We start from the raw sequence: 20878 nt of genomic DNA, 5'->3' as shown, positions 1-20878 counted from the left end.
CAGATGCAATAAAGTGGAATACATTTGTGAAGAACACCATCTAGTGGACAAAGTAGGTTTGCAGTTAGGACCCGGTCTAAACTCCTTTCGTGATCAAAAAAGTTCAGGCAGTGATATTGAATCATTTCACTGAGCAGCATTGATTACTATCACATATAGTCCTAGTCAAGTCATGAAATGCATAGGACAAGAGAAACAATGAAATTGCAACCGTTAACATTCCTTAGGCATATTTTGGATCAATACCCTGTGTAATTACTTTGTACCAGGCATGAAAGAACACACCACTTTAATTTCTGTTTTGTCATGTCTTTCATACCATATCTAAGATAGGAGTAAGTAAACATGTTCTAAAATTAAGTGCTGTGAAATGACATCAGTGGCAGTGCTCAGTCAGTGGGTTGATGTCACTTCCTGGGAACTCTTTAAATGAAGGCACATGGGAGCACACACACTGCCACATACAAACACATTAAATAGAGCAATTAGTAGGACATGCTATATGTGGAGTTAAACTCTGGCACACAATAAAGACCATGAACACAGAGTACAACAACTGTATTATTCAAGTAGCAAAGAAAATGCAGTACAAGAAAATATTTGCTTAAGAAGTTATCCTGAAAGTGATTTTTTTAATAGCTATTTTTGGATTGGGTTGAGTAGTAAGAGATCATACTACATGTATACTAGATTACATAATTTCTCAAGATCTATACCAGCATTTCTCTTACAGATAGAAATACATTGTACAAGTCATAAAAAAGCATTAGCATTTCTTCTTTCTTTAACCTGCATTTGATAACATGAGTTGTAATGTAATTTGATGATAGGTTTCTAGCATGTATGCTTTTTCAAATAAAAAAATAGAGGAATACAGTATGAGACTTTCACAAAGATAAATTCTGTCTTTTGATTGGGTGATGGTGAGTCATTCAAATAACAAGCCCAAAGAGGAGCACTGTAAATGGTTAATGTTTTAATCAACATTGGCTCTATACTGTACATTCATGTAACACAAAATCCTTTGGAGGGACCTAAGGTAACATGGAAGACAATATAAATATACCAAGTCTCAGGTGCCCCCTGACCAACACACAGGACAACAGAATATTTCATCCATCACACAAACCCAGATAAAGAAAATGTTCAGACTGAAATGAAATGCTTACGCACCTAAGAACAAGTCACCCTCTAGTTTAGTTTTTTTGGTCCATATCCTATTTCAGTGTAAAACAATCTATAATCTTAAAGGTTCATTTACAGGTTCACTTTCGTAAAAGTGGAGGTAAACTACAACTAGACAGGGTGACAGATTACGTTTGTGATCTGATGATAAGAAGCAATTGTAGTCTAAACTGCATTTGCTAAAATAGTATTTTCTAAAGGATAGGACTGATATTGAAAAGTCTTGCCATTTGTACTGAATTGATGTATTCCACAAAGGCCAACAGAGTGCCATCTTCTCTCTCTAATATAGCCAGAGAATGCAGTACCAAACCAATTATAATTGGTCCAAAACTCCACCCACAAGGATTATAGCATAGTAGGCCATGGAACGCTGCAGAATATAAATATCAGAAACATTTTAGCTGTGTTTAATCAGTTGGGGAGAAAATGGCGGAGAAGAGGGTCGAACACGACAAGAAAATGGTGTTTGAGTAAGATTCCCTGAGCATTGATTATTTTCTTGCTAACTACAGTACGTATATCTACATAGTTTATGGCAATGATTTCCCCAAGATCATAAATCATTCAAACCATTTCAATTTATACACATCTAGCTAAATACATAGCTAAGTGATGCAGATACATACAGTCTAAACCAGCGTGAATATTATCAGGAAGTACTGGTATTCTCAATTTTAAAAAATGATGGTACTCAAAATAAAAAAACTTCTATCAACTCTTATAGGTCTCATTTACAGCAGGATCACATAAAGCCAGTGAATCATTGTGATACAGTCATGAGATTCCTTTCCTAAGCATCTACAAACAAGACAAGAATTAACTATTATCTTCAAATAAAATGTAAATCATTTATTCTCTACATAACAAAAACAAATGATTTTAGTAAAACTGAGCTGCAATGGGGGTGTAGTGTCCTCAGAGGCATGGAAGAGACAGTCACCGGCAAGAACACATGGTAAAATATGAAAATAGCAAGCAGAGTGAAATTCGGGAATAAATCCTCAATTTAAGATCAAACTTCTCTTCTGTTAGCAACAAAGATGTAGAAGCCACAAACAGAAGAAGAAAATTCATAGTGTATCAAATACTGTACTATAAAGTTGTATGAGAAACAGTACATAAATGATTTACTGAGTAAATAGGTGTATGCATGCTAAAGGAGGAAACCCTAGCCACATGGCTACTGTTACACTGATGGTCCCGATTCTGATTCAAACCAGTGCTCTCTTGTTACACTGGAAACAGTATTCACCTACATAGGTCATCTCTGGGAAGATACCATAGACCAACAGGAAGAATTAGCCTATCTGGACCTTAAAATTGGACCTCAAGGCAGACTATTTTTGGAGAGATTATAATATCAGATTGAGAATATGGTTGCATTGGGGTAAGAATAAAATATAACAATATTTTGTTCCACACACACAAACTCACATGGGGTCAGAAATTGACTTGAATGGTACCGAGCTATACTGAACAAAAATATATCACGCAACATGTAAAGTGTTGGTCCCATGTTTCATGAGCTGAAATAAAAGATCCCAGACATATTCCACACGTACAAAAAGCTTATTTCTCTAAAATGTTGTACACAAATTTGTTTACATCCCTGTTAGTGAGCATTTTGCCAATATAAGGTGTGGCATATCAAGAAGCTGATTAAACAGGAAGATCATTACACCTTGTGCTGGGGACAATAAAAGGCCACTTTAAAATTTGCAGTTTTGTTAAGCAACACAATGCCACAGCTGTCTCTCAAGTTTTGAGGGAGCGTGTAATTGGCATGCTGACTGCAGGAATGTCCAACAGAGTTGTTGCCAGAGAGTGTTCATTTCTCTACCATAAGCATCCACCAATGTTGTTTTAGAGAATTTGGCAGTACGTCCAACCGGCCTCACAACCGCAGACTACGTGTAACCAGGCCAACCCAGGACCTCCACATCCAGCTTCTTCACCTGCAAGATCGTCTGAGGGGATGTGTGGGGAGATGCTGAGGAGTATTTCTGTCTGTAATAAAGCCCTTGTGTGGGGAACAACTCATTCTCCCCAGTGGGTGGGCCTGGGTACTCAGTGGGTGGGCCTATGCCCTCCAAGGCCCACTCATGGCTGCACCCCTGCCCATGTGAAATCCATAGATCTGGGCCTAATTTATTTACTTCAACTGACTGATTTCCTGATATGAACTGTAACTCAGCAAAACCTCTGAAATTGTTGCGTTTATATTTTTGTTCAGTATAAATATGTTCAAATCCATTCATATGCAAGTAAAATGCACTAGACTCCTGAGTCGTATCGGAATTACAACTCCAGCTTTCACTGTATCACCCAGATATTATCAGGAATAATTCAAAATGAGTAATACATTAAAATAAAATCATAACATTATTAATATTCACCATCAATAACAATATATATATTATATTAAAATGTAATTTAAATCATACAAAAAAGCATCTAACTAGCCAGTTTGTTGATTTCTGAAACAAGAAATCAAAAGACTGCCTTCAAATGCTACTCGGAATTGGGAAATACAATGTTTCGACTGGGAAATAAGCACTTGAACGACCCTCCCAATTTGGAATTCGTAGTGGGAAAGTCGGAGATGGAGATGATACCCAATTTAAGAGTTGTGACGTTTCATCACTGACCGATCACCTTTGATGCCGTCAAACTTATCAATGTGGATAATAGCTAAGCAAGCTAGCTAACTTTATCATTTGCAATATTAGCTAGCTCATTTTGCTAGCTAAAATCTCATTGGTTGAAGAATTGCTCTGACTTCCAAATCAGTCATGTTGGACTTACGACTTGAAATTTCCCAGTCCTGAAGAGCATCTAAAGGCAACAATATTCCATGGGAGTTCGGACGGTCTGGTTCAGGTCCAGAGGTGTAGTGTGAACCATGTTGTTCTTCCATTGTCACAGAAGAAACTATATGAGAAATCTATCAGAGAAATAGGTAAGATAAATGTTAGTTGAGGAAATCCAAAACATACAAATGTACAGTTTAAGGCATGTTTTTTGTGGGTGGTTACTGCTCTCTCACCATGACAACACTTCCTGCTGGGGCACCTCTTCTTCCTGAGGGCCTGGTCTCTTAAGTTGGCTGTCCTTCTCTGTACAGACACATAGTTCATACAAATAAGCATGTGGTCCACATTCATCTCCCCACTTACAATTGGACTAGGCCTAAATGAAACAATCGACCAATCAATGTCTCATAGCATTCAATGAAGTTTCTTCACTGGAATGATATTAAAACATCGATAAACGTACCATTCAGGTGTCCGGCATCTTCGTCATCCAAGAGGTTGGCAGTGGAGGCAGCATTACCCAGTCTGATAGAGAATGTTAAGAGGACTGGCAGTGGTTTAAACATAATACTAAGCCTGCGGGACCAGAGTCAAGGCCATGAGAGGACCTCCTAATTCAGCAAAGCCCTAATAAAGCCAAAATGGATACTAAATGGGACATTCCCTGGAATTCAAACTCACATACATCAGAAACAAAGGCAGACATTACAGCCACTCATCAACATACAGGGATGTCTCTCAGGGATAGTTAATTACATCTTTACAATGCAAGCGCATCTGTTCAGTTCAATTGAAGCTCAAGGTCACTTCTGGCAAGGACAAAAGAACCATTGGACAATGGAGGCCTGTCAGGGAGAGGAGGGAGAGGTGATGGGTGGGGTACGGGACCACTAGTGAAGTGGAAGGATACGAATTGTGTTTCAAGAGGGCTCTCCTTTTTGTTTTTCTTCTTCTGGTCTTTTCAGAGAAAGCGCTAGCGACTTCAAAAAGCTTCTTCCGTGTAGCTGTGGAGGATTACAGGATCAAATAGAAAGTGGAGAGAAAACAGACAATTGGTTAAGTGAATACAAATTTAACAGTTTGGGCTGAGTTTGTTTTAATTAATATGACTGATTGGATTTGAGAAAGCATATGTCCATCAACACATAATTATATATTTCAGAAAACATTTTATTCTTAATATCTTATTTGCAGTTTTAAAGAGCAGGAACGGTGGAGACTTTTACTACTGTATACCTTTCTGGAGCACCAACTTTAAGAGGGTAATGTCCTACAAATGTATGTTGATTTCTAATAATGACCTTGCTGTATATAGACACCATCCCTCATTTCTAGTTCCATGCACTGCTAGAACCTCCTAGAACCATTTCATGCTAACTGGACATTCCCAACGTGGAAAGTTCTGATAACATTTGGAATTTGGGAGCGACAGAGAGACACATACATTGAGAAAAATATTTAGTTATACCCCAGAGAGCAAGCCAGAGATTGGGAGTGTTCTTACATTTGCCCATGTGCTTGAGTTTGTCACGGAACAAGGCATCGTCTGTAACATTGGTGCAGGCCTCCCCAGAGCCTGAGGCACAATTATCTCCTAGAACACAAACAAGCAGCGTGAAATAGACCCCACAGAGACGCGCAAGAACAGAGAAAGACACACACATCAAGACATGATAAGACGCACACAGAGACATGTGCTTCTACATCTGCATTGCTTGCTGTTTGGGGTTTTAGGCTGGGTTTCTGTACAGCACCTTGTGACATTGGCTGATGTAAAAATTAAAAAATGGCTGATGGCTGATGTAAAAATTAAAACATTAATACATTTGATTGAGTGATTGATTGATAAACAACGAGTGAGATGCACACCGAGTCACACTTCCTCTGTGTGCCTTTAAAATAAGGCATTTCACTGCAGGAGCCTACATGAAACCTGGACCTTTTCAGAGCGAGAGTACTAGGATGTAGCTGAATGCTATGGAGTGCAGATGAATGATATCTACCTGGAGTGGACATCCCCATGAAAGCTGTTGAATGATGGGACTTGGATGTCTTTGACTCATACTGCAGCCGATCTAAAACAGAGAGAGCCGATGTCTCAGCATCAATAGGGTTATGGGCATAGAGGCACGTAGCAGGACAACCTGCAAGCCTTCCTTCATGCATTACTAGTACAGAAGTGGTGAAAATTAAGAGAAAAGCACTGCCATGACAGAGACCCTTCTTCTAATGACTCTTCATACCTTGATTGGGATGAAAGCATAGTGATATCATCGCTTAGTACTGTATAAAACATTTGGAAACGTTGCAGAAAATAGTCAGTGTGAGGATGTATTACTGAGTGTGTGCTTGGACGTGTGTGTGTACACACCTCTCTCAAGGGCGATGAGGAACTCGCGGTTGCGCTGCAGCTCCCTCATAAACTCCTCGTTCTGCAGGAAGAGGGCGATGCGCTCATCTCCCAAGTACTGCTTCAGCTTCCTCTCCTGCTCAGTCTCCATGCCAACCTGGCCTGCCCTGGCCTCCGTCCCCGGCTGAACTTGCTGCGTCATGGACGACAGGGATGAAGAGGAAGAGGGCTGGGTCAGACTACTCTGCGTTAGGCTGGTGTATGAGCGCTGCAGGGAGGGACCAGAGAGAACACTGTTAGACATGTCAAAGTCCTATGTGGAAATACTTCAGTTTTTTATAAAATTGCACCATGAATTGAAAATAATATCTAGTTTTTTGGGTGGTGTCTTCATTTTTGGAAGACTACCAGGGAACTGATTCTGTATAAATAGCTAAACTGTATTTTCCTTAGCGTGCAGCCCGTTGCAGAGGCTGGTAATTATCCAGCCAGTTGGCCATCAGAGCAGAGTGCCAGGCAGCCAGCAGTCTGTAAGTAATGGCAGTGTGGGTTAATGGTCCATTAGGGGCTGACCCATAAATCTACCTACTGGCAGACTATCCAGCTGCTGAGGCAGGATCCTCAGGAAGTCATCAGGGAGGTTGCCTAGTAACGGTGGGTTCCAGTTCCTGTAACTGCCAACCTGCCATTGACTGGCGGGAGGGGGTGGACAAGGAGGGGGCTGGCAGGGAGGAGTTTGACTGGCATCAAAGCTGGCAGAGAGATGGCAAAGGATATTGTTAGTTCCATTGATGCTACGTTCTGTAACCGTAAATATCAATAATGTTGTGTTGGTCATCTTCAAAGGATCCATCTAACATAAACATAAACTGTTTCTTTCTTCTGAAAGGTTCTCTCCTTGGCACACATATACAACATTGTGTTCATATAACAAAACTATCACTAGTATTAGGTCTACAGATCTACCCAAGTTAGAGCACAGTTAAGAACATGTACCTCGCATGGATTTCATAGCTGCTGCACTAGCATTCATTAGACAGCAGGTGGAGCATTGAATGCATTATGAACCTCTTAGCATTCAAAGCACTCACAGCATGAATCGCTGACCAGTCATATCATGTATTAGATATAGAGAAAGCACCAAAGTAGAATATGTATCTCAACACTCATGTAAAGTATGGTTTCAGAGAAAACGTATTCACTAATTCACATTATCCCAACCATCTATTATTCTCCTTTAAGTGAAATGAGGTCAGAGCCAGCCAGGTGGCCCTGAGACCTCCCCCTTCCCTCCCTCTCTTATCTTATCTTCTCTTCTCTTCACTTCATTTCACTTGCCTGGGAGGTGGTGAGGCTGTGGGCAGGACCTCGTCTGGGTACTTCCTGTCGTAGATGTGCATGTCATAGGAGGGCGGGGAGTAGACCGGCGGGGGCTCCTCGTCAGAGCTGTCTGGCTCCAACGTCCTCTCCCGGATCTACAAGGTCAGAGGTTAGAGGTCAGGGGAGACATTGAGAATGTTCTAAAGGACATGACAGCCCCTTCAGATGGCACATATGAACACCTCAAAGAGCAGATGAAATGAATAATGAATCTGTATTATAACTGCTCATTGGAAATGCAGCTCAGCCTTTATGCTCTTATTAAGAGGCAATGTGAGGGCTTTCATTGGGCTGTTTTACAAACCTCAAGCAGCATGTTTTCATCCTGTATTTAATCAATGTAAATTAACTTCACTTTCCAAATAACAGCCTAGCATGCGAGGTAGAACACGCTCCACTATAAGTACTAAGATCAGCTCTTCATCATTTATTAAGATAAACATCTCCTCCTCTCTCTCAGGTCATTCAGAGTGATAGGGGGAAATAAACTAAACAAAGTTCAATAATATCCTGTGTGGAGCATGGTGTCATTGGTGGAATACAGCCAGAGTGGACTGAGGCTAATAAAAACACAAAATATGGTTGGAATTGAGAGACCTGCAGTAATTTAATCAAATACAAAGCGAACAGCTTGGCAGTCCAATAAGGCACTTGATACAACCTTGTTACTACTCAGAAAGAGTTGATGCATCAGTACAAAGGGAGGTCATGAATGTCCAAAGGAATGGCTTGTCTTGGCTGTTCACAGCAGTCAACACATATAGAGCATACAGTGTATAGCCTATCTCTGGGTATTGGCAAGCTTTTGAAAACCGCTTTAGACAGCCTATCAAAGCTTTCTGTCCACAATAGCAGTGTATAATCACAGTGACCTCCAGAGAAATGCATGTCATCCATTACAACCGCATATTAAAAGCAACATCAAATACTTTTCCCTTCCCAGGAGCAACCATCTGGTTTGAAGAGGCAAACAAATAAATACAATGAAATAAGGTGTATGAATGAATATGGGGTGAAAAAGTAGCTGACAACTTTGACATGCATTTCATGATAAGCTATAGTCTCAGACGGTCTTAGGTTGTGTTCACTTAGTTTAATCTGGGTTACCCACTAGTTCCTATACAAGTAGCCCCTAGACGTACCTCAGGAGGAAGGCTGTCCTCTGAGTCAGAGCTGTCGTTAGAGCCGTGTCCGTCTAGGCTCATCTGGAGCAGCTGGTCGATGGTGGAGTCCACGGCTCCGTGGTTGGCCCGCAGAACACACTCTATCACCTCCTGTTCCATGCTGGGGAACATGGTCCTGAAGTCCTCCATGGCCTGGTTGAACTCCAGACGCCGCACCGTGCGCCCACCCCCACGACTGTTGTTGAGTTCGCCTGGAACAGGGCTTTCCTCGTGCGGCGCCACGTCACCATGGTTACCACTGCTGTTGCTGTGACGGCGGAAGAGGCTGGTCATCATCCAGAGAGCCTCCAACCTCCGAACGGCGCCCCTCCTCCGCGCCGGCAACACCACCCGAGAAATGGTGGCTCCTGGTCCTTGGACGGTGGGCGCCCACCGCCTGCCTCCCCTCCCCTGGCTTAACCCTGGCCTGCTGCTTCAACTGTGCCAGTCCACCTCAGGGCCCTCAGCGCTCGGCCCCGTTATCCCCTCATCATCACAACACCACAGACAGCCGGTCACGGTTCTTCCTCTGTTTTTGAGCCAGCTGCATCCAATGCTGTGAGGATGTGATGGCTGGTCTCCCCAGGCAGGCAGGCAGGCAGTGTGTTGAGGACACAGTGCTGCGTTCTCTCTGAGCAGAGGTGGGCTAGCAGTGCCCTAGGACTTCCAGCCCACGCATCCCTTCAGCACCTGCAGTGTTGGGAACAGGAAGAATGTCAGGAACAGCAGCCATGTTGTGGAGAAGCAGACAGACATTATGACTGAGCATCACAATGAGCAGCGGTGGAAATTAACATGTTCCTCTCGAGAAATAGCCGAGGTGTGTCCAAGGAGGCTATCGAAAGATAAGGCTATACATTTCTGGGACACACACACACACAAAATGCCGTTACAATTCAGCTTGGGGGCCGTCTCAATCAGAGTCGCTGTCTGATAACATTACTTCCCCGACAACGACACCCTGCACCAGCCCAGTCACCCTAGGTGTCCGCATTCCCACAGCAACGCTTGTGTCCCCAGGCACCAGAAAAGCGTCAGCCAGTGCCAGCAGAGGACAGAGCAGGGGCTAGAGGCATCACCCGCTGCCAACTGCACCATGACCCAGAGGGCCACCACATGCACCGCCTAAGCAGGTCACAAGAGCTGAATGAAAACACTCCACACCAGCACAGCCATGCAGAAGTTTTTCACACAGACGCAAAAGCAGTGACGCCCGCGCAGTGTGACTATGAAGTCAGCCTAGCCCAGCAGCACCTTATCACAGTCAGTCAACAGGCATTAGACAGTGTCAAATTTGGGCAAATTTTTAAGCATTCAACAAGAACCGGAGGGCCGCACTATAAATTGGTTATATTTCCTTGCCTTCAAAATGTGCAAAAGAAAAATGGTCCTCTATCCATTGTTTTTGATGCTCCCGGACTGTGTAGCTATCATTTGGGTGATTATTAGCTAGCTGGACACAGTCAAAATATTGTATGAATGTAGGAGAGGCCATTTGAATGGAGCACACAAGATGAAATGGGGAAGTGTGACGCGAACCTGTGAATCACAGTGCCGCACCAAGGACACAGTGCTCTGCCCTGTCCTATGGTCTGGCTGCTAAGAGTTTCTGCAAAAACATATTTTCTAGATGTCATGGCACACCATATGATCTGACACAAACATACAATGCATTCAGAAAATATTCAGATCCCTTGACTTTTTCCACATTGTTAAGTTACAGCCTTATTCTAAAATGGAGGTTTCGACAACTTTATTGGAGTCCACCTGTGGTAAATTAATTTAATTGGACATGATTTGGAAAAGGCACACACCTGTCTATATAAGGTCCCACAGTTGACATGGCTTTGGTTTTTGCGCTGACATGCACTGAGGTCAAAGGAATTGTCTGTAGAGCTCAGAGACAGGATTGTGTCGAGGTACAGATCTGGGGAATTGTACCAAAATATTTCTGCAGCATTGAAGGTCCCCAAGAACACGGTGGCCTCCATCATTCTTCAATGGAAGAAGTCTGGAACCACCAAGACTCTTCTTAGAGCTGGCCGCCTGGCCAAACGGAGCAATCGGGGGAGAAGGGCCTTGGTCAGGTAGGTGACCAAGAACCCGATTGTCTCTGGTCTGATGAAACCAAGATTGAACTCTTTGACTTGAATGCCAAGCGTCACGTCTGGAGGAAACCTGGCACCATCCCTACAATGAAGCATCCTTTGGCCGCCTTTCCTTCCAGTTCTCTGCTGCCAATGACTGGAATGAATTGCAAAAATGACTGAAGCTGGAGACTCATATCTCCCTCACTAACTTTAAGCATCAGCTGTCAGAGCAGCTTCCCGATCACTGTACCTGTACACAGCTCATCTGTAAATAGCACAGCCAACTACCTCATCCCCATACTGTTATTTATTTTTTTGACTGACAAGGCTCTAGAGTTCCTCTGTGGAGATGGGGGAAGCTTACAGGACAGCCCTCCATCAATCAGGTCTTTATGGTAGAGTGGGCAGACGGAAGACACTCCTCAGTAAAAGGCACATGAGAGCCTGCTTGGAGTTTGCCAAAGGGCACCTAAAGGACTCTTAGACCATGAGAAACAAGATTCTCTGGTCTGATGAAACCAAGATTTAACTCTTTGGCCTGAATGCCAAGCATCACGTCTGGAGGAAACCTGGCACCATCCCTACGGTGAAGCACGGTGGTGGAAGCATCATGTTGTGAGGATATTTTTCAGCGGAATGGACTGGAAGACTAGTCAAGATTGAAGGAAAGATGAACGGAGCAGAGATCCTTGATAAAAACCTGATCCCGAGCGCTCAGGACCTCAGGCTGGGGCGGAGGTTTACCTTCCAACAGGACAACGACCCTAAGCACAGAGCCAAGACAATGCAGGAGTGGCTTCGGGACTAGTCTCTGAATGTCCTTGAGTGAGCCTGGACCACTCAAAAATAGCTGTGCAGCGATGCTCCCCATCCAACCTGACAGAGCTTGAGAGGATCTGCAGAGAAGAATGGGAGAAACTCCCCAAATAAAGGTGTGCCAAGCTTGAAGCGTCATACCCAAGAAGACTTGAGGCTGTCATCGCTGCCAAAAGGTGCTTCAACAAAGTACTGAGTTAAGGGTCTGAATACTTATGTAAATGGAATATCTGTTTTTTTATACATTTGCAAAAAAATATATATATACTTTTTGTTTTTCCATTATGCGGTGTGTAGATTGATGAGGATTTCTTTTTTAATCCATTTTAGAATAAAGCTGTTAACGTAGCAAAATTTGGAAAAAGTCAAGGGGTCTGAATACAGATTGGCAGAAGCCATAGACCAAAGAGTCTGAACATACAAAAGACATAGCCTATCTTTACATTAACACTTACTCCTTAGCATAATTGATGCTATGCTAAACTGACTGAGAGGATTGACTTACAGCAAACAATCCACAAAGTAGAATCACTCGTCATGCTCTTCTTCCAGATACCTCTCTAGGATAGGATAGGTCTTATCAAACATCCTGCAGGCAGACATCAATTGAAGCCAGTGAGCTGTCTGGGGGAGAGCCCACGTTGTCATATCAATCATTGCCGAGCTGGCTGAATGATATTCCCCACACACTGATCCCTCACTTTTCACTATTCAACACTAATCTGTACCTAGCGCCCAGCTATATTTAGCACCACAATCCACCACAGCTCTTTGTCCTCATGTAGGCTGCATAGCTGGAGCTGCTTACCGATACGGGAGCCAGGGGAGGACTGCTTTGCCCTTGTGAATTACATAGAGCATAGGGCTTGCTTACGTCACCCATAACTAATGCCTGCTGGTCAGGCCCTGAGCTGATTACAGATACTGGGAGTAGGCAAAGGACAGTTTGATAAATCTCTGTGATGAAAGAGACAATGCACAACATATGGTGCTAGATACACACAAATATTATTATCTTTGGCGAGCTAGGCCTAGATGTTTTGGATTTAGCCAATCAATATGAAAAGAGGGGATCTCTTCCAGGAACCTCAATTCTCCTGACTAGGCTAAGGTATCATTGTAGGCAGCGAGGTTATCATATCATAAGACAATTACTACCTGGTATCACTATGTATGAAGTTATTTGCAGTATGGCATCCTCTTCTGCAGTGAAAAGCTCAATAGAAGTATGACACTCCCCCTACCATTCTAATCATTGCCAACACAATTAAAATTCTGTCAGACCCCAGTTCCATGGCAATGGAAACGGAAAACAAACCTCCTGCCTGGTGCCGTAGGCAATGTCAATCTGATTTGTGCAAGTAGCCAGAGACAAATTCAAGACGCAGAACAGCTGTGAACATACTTGATGAAAACAACGGTCTTACCTTCATGCAAAGCAAAGCAAAAAGGTAAATGCCATATACAGTGCATTCGGAAAGTATTCAGACGCCATGACTTTTTCCACGCTTTGTTACGTTACAACCATATTCTAAAATTGACTAAATTGTTTTTTCTCTCCTCATCAATCTATACACAATACCCCATAATGACAAAGCAAAAACAGGTTTTTAGCAAATGTATAAAAAAAAAATACTGAAAAAATAAATGTACATACAGTACCAGTCAAAAGTTTGGACACACCTACTCATTCCAATGTTGTTCTTTATTTTTACTATTATTCTACAGTGAAGACATCAAACCTATGCAATAACACACTCTCAAGCAGCTTCTTGAGGTAATCACCTGGAATGCATTGCAATTAGAAGGTGTGCCTTGTTAAAAGTTTAACAATCAGTTGTGTTGTGACAAGACAGGGGTGGTATACAGAAGATAGCCTTATTTGGTAAAAGACCAAATCCATATTATGGCAAGAACAGTTCAAATAAACAAAGAGAAATGACAGTCAATCATTACTTTAAGACATGAAGGTCAGTCAATACAGAAAATGTCAAACTTGAAAGTATCTTCAAGTGCAGTCGCAAAAACCATCAAGCGCTTTAATGAAACTGTCTCTCATGAGGACCGCCACAGGAAAGGAAGACCCAGAGTTACCTCTGCTGCAGAGGATAAGTTCATTAGAGTTACCTGCACCTCAGAAATTGCAGCCCAAATAAATGCTTCACAGAGTTCAAGTAACAGACACATCTCAAAATCAACTGTTCAGAGGACACTGCGTCAATCAGGCCTTCATGGTCAAATTGCTGCAAAGAAAACACTACTAAAGGACACCAAAAATAAGAAGAGACTTGGGCCAAGAAACACGAGCAATGGACATTAGACCGGTGGAAATCTGTCCTTTGGTCTGATGAGTCCAAATTTGCGATTTTTGGTTCCAACCGCCATGTTTTTGTGAGACGCAGAGTAGGTGAATGGATGATCTCCGCATGTGTGGTTCCCACCGTGAAGCATGGAGGAAAAGGTGTAATGGAGCTTTGCTGGTGACACTGTCTGTGATTTCTTTAGAATTCAAGGCACACTTAACCAGCATGGCTACCACAGCATTCTGCAGTGATACGCCATCCCATCTGGTTTGTGCTTAGTGGGACTATCATTTGTTTTTCAACAGGACAATGACCCAACACACCTTCATGCTGTGTAAGGGCTATTTGACCAAGGAGAGTGATGGAGTGCTGCATCAGATGACCTGGCCTCTACAATCACACAACCTCAACCCAGTTGAGATGGTTTGGGATGAGTTGGACCACAGAGTGAACGAAAAGCAGCCAACAAGTGCTCAGCATATGTGGGAACAGCTTCAAGACTGTTGGAAAAGCATTCCAGGTGAAGCTGGTTGAGAGAATGCCAAGAGTGTGCAAAGCTGTCATCAAGGCAAAGGGTGGCTACTTTGAAGAATCTAAAATATTAAAAACACTTTTTTTGGTTACTACATGATTCCATGTGTGTTATTTCATTAGTTGTGATGTCTTCACTATAACAAATAAAGAAAACACCTTATATAGACAGGTGTGTGTCTTTCCAAATCATGCCCAATCAATTTAATTTACCACAGGACTCCAATCAAGTTGTCAAAACATCCATTTTAGAATAAGGCTGTAACTTAACAATGTGGAAAAAGTCTAGGGATCTGAATATTTTCCGAATGCATTGGATGATCAATGGAAACAGGCTGCACATGAGCTCAAATTCAAATCTCACAGCAAAGGGTCGGAAATACTTACGTAACTAAGGTATTTCTGTTTTAAATGTTTTATACATTTGCCCCCCCAAAAATATGGCATATTGTTCTTAGATTGATGAGGAACAAAATAATTTAATCCATTTTAGAATAAGGCTGTAATGTAACAAAATGTGAAAAAAGTCAAAGGGTCTGAAAACTTTCCAAATGCACCGTATCAGGTATCATGAACTACATTCAGCTGCGGGCCAATTTTTCTTGAGCGGAGGCTTGGGGGGCCGGAACATAAACAACAAATAATTGTAGACCGCAAATTGACCGCAAGAAGCCCAAACAGATCAATTTGACTAAAACATAACAATTTCAAATCCCGCTTACATTTGTATACGATCACATACATCTCTCTATTATGCTTTGGAACAAAACAATTGCATATATTATTATATTATAGTAGAATGGGCCGATACTGTTGATGTTGTTGCCCTAAGCAGCTGCAGATAGTTGATGCTGCTACCCTTGGGATAGCTACTGTAGCATAAGACTTCCTCATTTTACACCCACAACTATGATGAAATAATATTAATCTGCAAAAAAATGTCATGCCCAAAAATTACAAAAGCCAATTATGATGAATTCAATCACTGTCATGAGTTAAAAGCTGATAATTTTATTTTTCAGATTCTCATTTTCCATGCTGACAACTTCCCATCATTCCTCAGAGACTTTTGGAACCTGATTAAGACGGGCCTGGAGAGCAGCGAAATCCCTGTCAGAGAAATACAGTGTGTAAAGCAACAGAATAATGGCCTAATAGCAGTGGATTGCCTAAGCCAAGCTAACATGGGACCAGGCTACTGCCCTCTTCATTCAAAAGTGCTAGCCTGCAGCACCAGAGGCTTCTCATCACTGGCCAAAATCACTGTGGTGTTCAGGTGAAATGGACTGTGTGCTGGAGGAATAAGAATCTCTCCATCCCCTGGAGCATTCTGAAATTAAGCCAATTTGAGCAGCTTCTAGAGCTGCACTGGCCCTTGATATGAGTAGCGGACTAGCGGTCATAAGTTCTCTTAGAATGATTATGTCCGCCTACACAAAGGACTGCATGTCTGTTTTCAGTTAACACAATACTGTAACCCTGAGTGAACACACAGTCTAACACTGAGGTGTAGGCTAGGCTAAAGCTCAGGCCTGGACCAAAATGTGATTACCCTGACATTGAATATGTCCCTGCCTTTTGTCTTTTTCCTCTAACTTAGGCCTAGAGACAGGAAAGAAAGCAACTGAGGCTCCAATAGGACATATTTTCGTAAATTAGCCTAACTCCAAAGACCTTGCACCAGTCTGCGGTGCCAGTGAGTGATAAAAGCACTTCACTTCCAATAAGATCTTATGATGAAAAAGCCCAATATTCATGATAGGTCCATATATTCTGGGCCTTCTGCCAAATGAGATAGAGAGCAGAAGTTCACTTCTCTCCCTGGAGAGGTTTAAAACACACACACAGGAAATTCTTAGCTCTCCCATATTCAGGAAAACAATGGGGATATATCTCAGACTGGCCAATAAAAAGAAAAGATTGAGATGGGCAAAAGAACACAGACATTGGACAAAGGAACTCTGCCTAGAAGGCCAGCATCCTGGAGTCGCCTCTTCACTGTAGACGTTGATACTGGCGTTTTGCAGGTACTATTTAATGAAGCTGCCAGTTGAGGACTTGTGAGGCGTCTGTTTCTCAAACTCGACACTCAAATGTACTTGTCCTCTTGCTCAGTTGTGCATTGGGGCCTCCCACTCTTTCTATTCTGGTTAGAGCCAGTTTGCGCTGTTCTGTGAAGGGAGTAGTACACAGCGTTGTACGAGATCTTCAGTTTCTTGGCAACTTCCCGCATGGAATAGCCTTCATTTCTCAGAACAAGAATAGACTGACAAGTTACAGAAAAAAGGTATTTGTTTCTGGCCATTTTCAGCCTGTAATCGAACCCACAAATGCTGATGCTCCAGATACTCAACTAGTCTATAGCAGGCCAGTTTTATTGCTTCTGTAAATCAGAACAACAGTTTTCAGCTGTGCTAACATAATTGCAGAAGGGTTTTCTAATAAATTTTTAGCCTTTTAAAATGATAAACTTGGATTAGCTAACACAACGTGCCATTGGAACACAGGAGTGATGGTTGCTGATAATGGGCCTCTGTACGCCTACGTAGATATTCTATTACATTTTTTTATTTTTAAAATCAGCCATTTCCAGCTACAATAGTCATTTACAACATTATCAATGTCTACAATGTTTTTCTGATCAATTTGATGTTATTTTAAAAAAGGACAAAAAAAGTGCTTTTCTTTCAAAAACAAGGACATTTCTAAGTGACCCCAAACTTTTGAACGTGTGTGTGTGTGTGTGTAAATTCATTGTGTAGGCCTATAGGCTATTCACTGCAGTATTATTCCTAATAATTCATCTTTTGCTCTTTGCTCCAAACTTTTGAACGGCAGTGTATATATAAAAAAGATAAATATGAAATGACAGGCAGCCAAGGATAAGCCAAGGATAAACATATTGCTTCAAAAAGGAGAACAACTCGTAGGCATACAGATAGCCGAGCCATCCACATGGACTGTGGTCTTCCCCATTCGGTAGCAACTCCTGCAACAACCGATTTCATCCATTCACTTTGTCCACATTGAAGAACCATCTCCTTTCGACTCCAAAATTCCATTGAACTTTTCTAATCTCTTCAGCGGACAGAGATTGTAAAGAAACCCTTACATTATTGTGAAAAGTTTTTTCATAAGTTAGTCTGTGTAATTCTGCGACGCCATGCTTGTTGGTGGTTTTAAGACAACTGGGAAAAGAGGTCAAGTCATGACTTCAGTGATCTTCAGGTCGGAAAAGTCTGAGCTCTATAAAGATGCCAGAGCTTCTGACTTTGAATTACTAGTTACTGTTCAAAATTATTTTCCCAGTCGGCCCAAATGTTATTCTGAGTTCCTAGTTGTCTTGAACACACTGAAGTCGAAGATTTACGAGTTCCCAGTTGTTTTGAACACTTACTTCATCACTACAAGCACTGTTTGATTCGCAAGATACTTGTTCTGGATACGCCATGCACAAAGACTGATCAAACAGCCAATGGATAGGAAAAGTGAAATGCCCACCCATCCGGGCAGAAGGGTTGTACACCAAAGTTAGACATACGTAGACATACGTAAATTCCAAAATGCTAACAAACACTGACATTTAATATTTTACAAATAACATGATCCTCCCCTGGACAATTTTTTTTATACTAAACCCTCCCTCTGACTGAAATTGAAAAAGCCTGAACCTCCCCCATTTTCCTCCGAGTAACAATTGCGAAAATTTCAACCGCTCCCTTACATCAACATTTCAAGAATAAAGTTCTATATGAGTGCTAAAATGGCAGCCGTTCTAAAACCTGGCCTAACTCTCTCTATATACAGTGCATTCGGGAAGTGTTCAGACCCCTCAACTTTTCCCACATTGTTACGTTACAGCCTCATTCTAAAAAATGATGAAATTGCTTTCACCCATCAATCTACACACAACACCCCACAATGACAAAGCAAAAACAGGTTGAGAAATGTTTGCTAATTTATAAAATAAAATAAACTGAAATATCACATTTACATAAGTATTCAGACCCTTTTTCTAAGTACTTTGCTGAAGCACCTTTGACAGCGATTACAACCTTGAGTCTTCTTGGGTATGACGCTACAAGCTTGATACACCTATCTTCTCCCAATCTTCTCTGCAGATCCTCTCAAATTCTGTCAGGTTGGATGGGGAGCATTGCTGCACAACTATTTTCAGGCCTCTCAAGAGATGTTAGATCGGGTTCAAGTCCGGGCTCTGGCTGGGCCACTCAAGGACATTCAGAGACTTGTCCGGAAGCCACTCATGCATCGTCTTGCCTGTGTGCTTAGGGTCATTGTCCTGTTGGAAGGTGAACCCTCGCCCCAGACTGAGGTCCTAAGCGCTCAGGAGCAGGTTCTCTTTACTTTTCTCTGTTCATCTTTCACTCAATCCTGACCAGTCCCAGTCCCTGCCACTGAAAAACATCCCCACACCATGATGCTGCACCGTAGGGATGGTCCCAGGTTTCCTCCAGCTGTGACGCTTAGCATTCAGGCCAAATAGCTCAATCTTGGTTTCATCAGACCAGAGAATCTTGTTTCTCTTGGTCAGAGTCCTTTAGGTGCATTTTGGCAAACTCCAAGCGGGCTGTAATGTGCCTTTTACTGAGGAGTGGCTTCCGTCTTGCCACTCTACCATAAAGGCCTTATTGCTGGAGTGCTGCAGAGATGGTTTTCCTTCTGGAAGGTTCTCCCATCTCCACAGAGGAACTCTAGAGCTCTGTCAGAGTGACCATAGGATTCTTGGTCACCAAGGCCCTTCTCCCCCAATTGCTCAGTTTGGCCAGGCGGCCAGCTCTAGGAAGAGTCTTGGTGGTTTCAAACTTCTTCCATTTAAGAATGATGGAGGCCACTGTGTTCTTGATGATCTTCAATGCTGCAGAAATGTTTTGGTACCCTTCCCCAGATCTGTACCTCGACACAATCCTGTCTGAATACATTCCCCTATTCTCCACACATATGCCGACACAGTACACTACGTTTAAATTATGCCCTGATCTTGTGCACTAACAAGGTACAGCCAGAACCGTACTGTAATATAGCTCCGGAGAAATTATAATTTGTAATCAATTAAATTCTATAATGCACAAAAATGCTTTACGATAATGCAATACAATAATAGGGAAAAAAATAAATGACAAAAATCAGCTGACCAGAGATAACATGATAGGTGATGGTATGCACCTGACATTGAAATAGAATTGACCCCAGCGATGGACATCTGAGCCAGGAGACCCTTGGGGCCTGGTGGGCAAGTCAGCAGCACAAGATAAATGGCACTGTGATTGCTCGTGCCCGCGGTGCACCCAGCGGTGTGGCTAGTGAAGCACGCGACACCACTCACCAAAAGGTCGCCAACTTCATCTCATAACACTCTTCAGGTGACAGTTAGCTGGTTGGTTATCTGCTAGCTAGCTAAGACGAGTTAATAAACAGAAATTGCAAACAGAAATATGCAAACCTGTAAAAAAAATATTCAGGACAGTTAACATGGAATAACTTAAGTATTTAAAACAAAAAACGACATTTGAAATGGTGTATGGTGCGCCATTGAAATGTAGCTAGTGAGCTAGCTTTAGCAAGCTACGTTAGCTTTGCTAGCTAGCATTTTTGGTGTGTGAAATGTAAACTCCCAACCCTTACCAGGCAAAGAGCGGACGCCAACATCTGCAGCTAGAAAAGGAAGTAGCTACCCCATTCCTACTATCGAAATTCAAAAACAATGATTTGTTTACCCAAGGGGCGATGGTAAACGTTGACGGAAAGTGTTTTCTCTGGGCGCAAGATGCAGTTGCGACGGAATACTGTGCTGTCTGACATCCAATGATGCTTTCTCCCACTTCTCCACGACGATCAAGCTATTGCACGCAAATTCAGTCGAGCATGGATAGCCTTGCTTGACAGTGGAGTTGGATAACCTGACCGCAGTCCTTCACTGTAGTTCCGAGTCACGCGCGGCGCAGACACATGGAGCCAGAGAGCCGCCTAGTGGAGAAATATGGGAATCACGGAGGCCAAGGGGCAACAATGATACTTTCATCAGGTTTTTGTAAATAAGGATGATATTTGGATAAAGGAAAACAGCAATTATGTAGCCGTCATGCTATCATATACTTTTGTATTATTTATAATCCCCAAATGCTTTATTTTTCATAAGCAAAATTGCAATAGCTGAATAACTGCTGTACTAAAGTTAATACATTTCTGCAAAATAATTGTATTCATTCATGAAAACAAGAGGCAA

At 42.3% G+C, this 20878-nt stretch overlaps 1 protein-coding gene across 2 annotated transcripts; it reads right to left on the bottom strand.

Moving 5' to 3' along the window:
- Positions 1-3333: 3333 nt before the first annotated feature.
- Positions 3334-20526, bottom strand: LOC120044266 (CUE domain-containing protein 1-like). 2 transcript variants are annotated; one of them, XM_038988871.1, is made up of 11 exons: positions 20278-20526; positions 8874-9584; positions 7690-7826; positions 6941-7103; positions 6373-6619; positions 6005-6076; positions 5506-5595; positions 4912-5005; positions 4465-4526; positions 4235-4304; positions 3334-4132 (listed from the first exon to the last, which is right to left on the bottom strand). In XM_038988871.1, coding segments are annotated over exons 2-11 (1254 nt in total). In that variant the 5' UTR covers positions 9192-9584; positions 20278-20526; the 3' UTR covers positions 3334-4131. The 2 variants fall into 2 exon arrangements, with proteins under 2 accessions (XP_038844799.1, XP_038844800.1); XM_038988872.1 differs by having other exon boundaries at positions 20370-20526.
- Positions 20527-20878: the final 352 nt, after the last annotated feature.

The sequence above is a fragment of the Salvelinus namaycush genome, chromosome 3, assembly GCF_016432855.1.
Source record: "Salvelinus namaycush isolate Seneca chromosome 3, SaNama_1.0, whole genome shotgun sequence".
Taxonomy (NCBI): Eukaryota; Metazoa; Chordata; class Actinopteri; order Salmoniformes; family Salmonidae; genus Salvelinus; species Salvelinus namaycush.
Note: the sequence above shows the minus strand (reverse complement) of the source record. Positions and strands in the feature narration are given on the sequence as shown.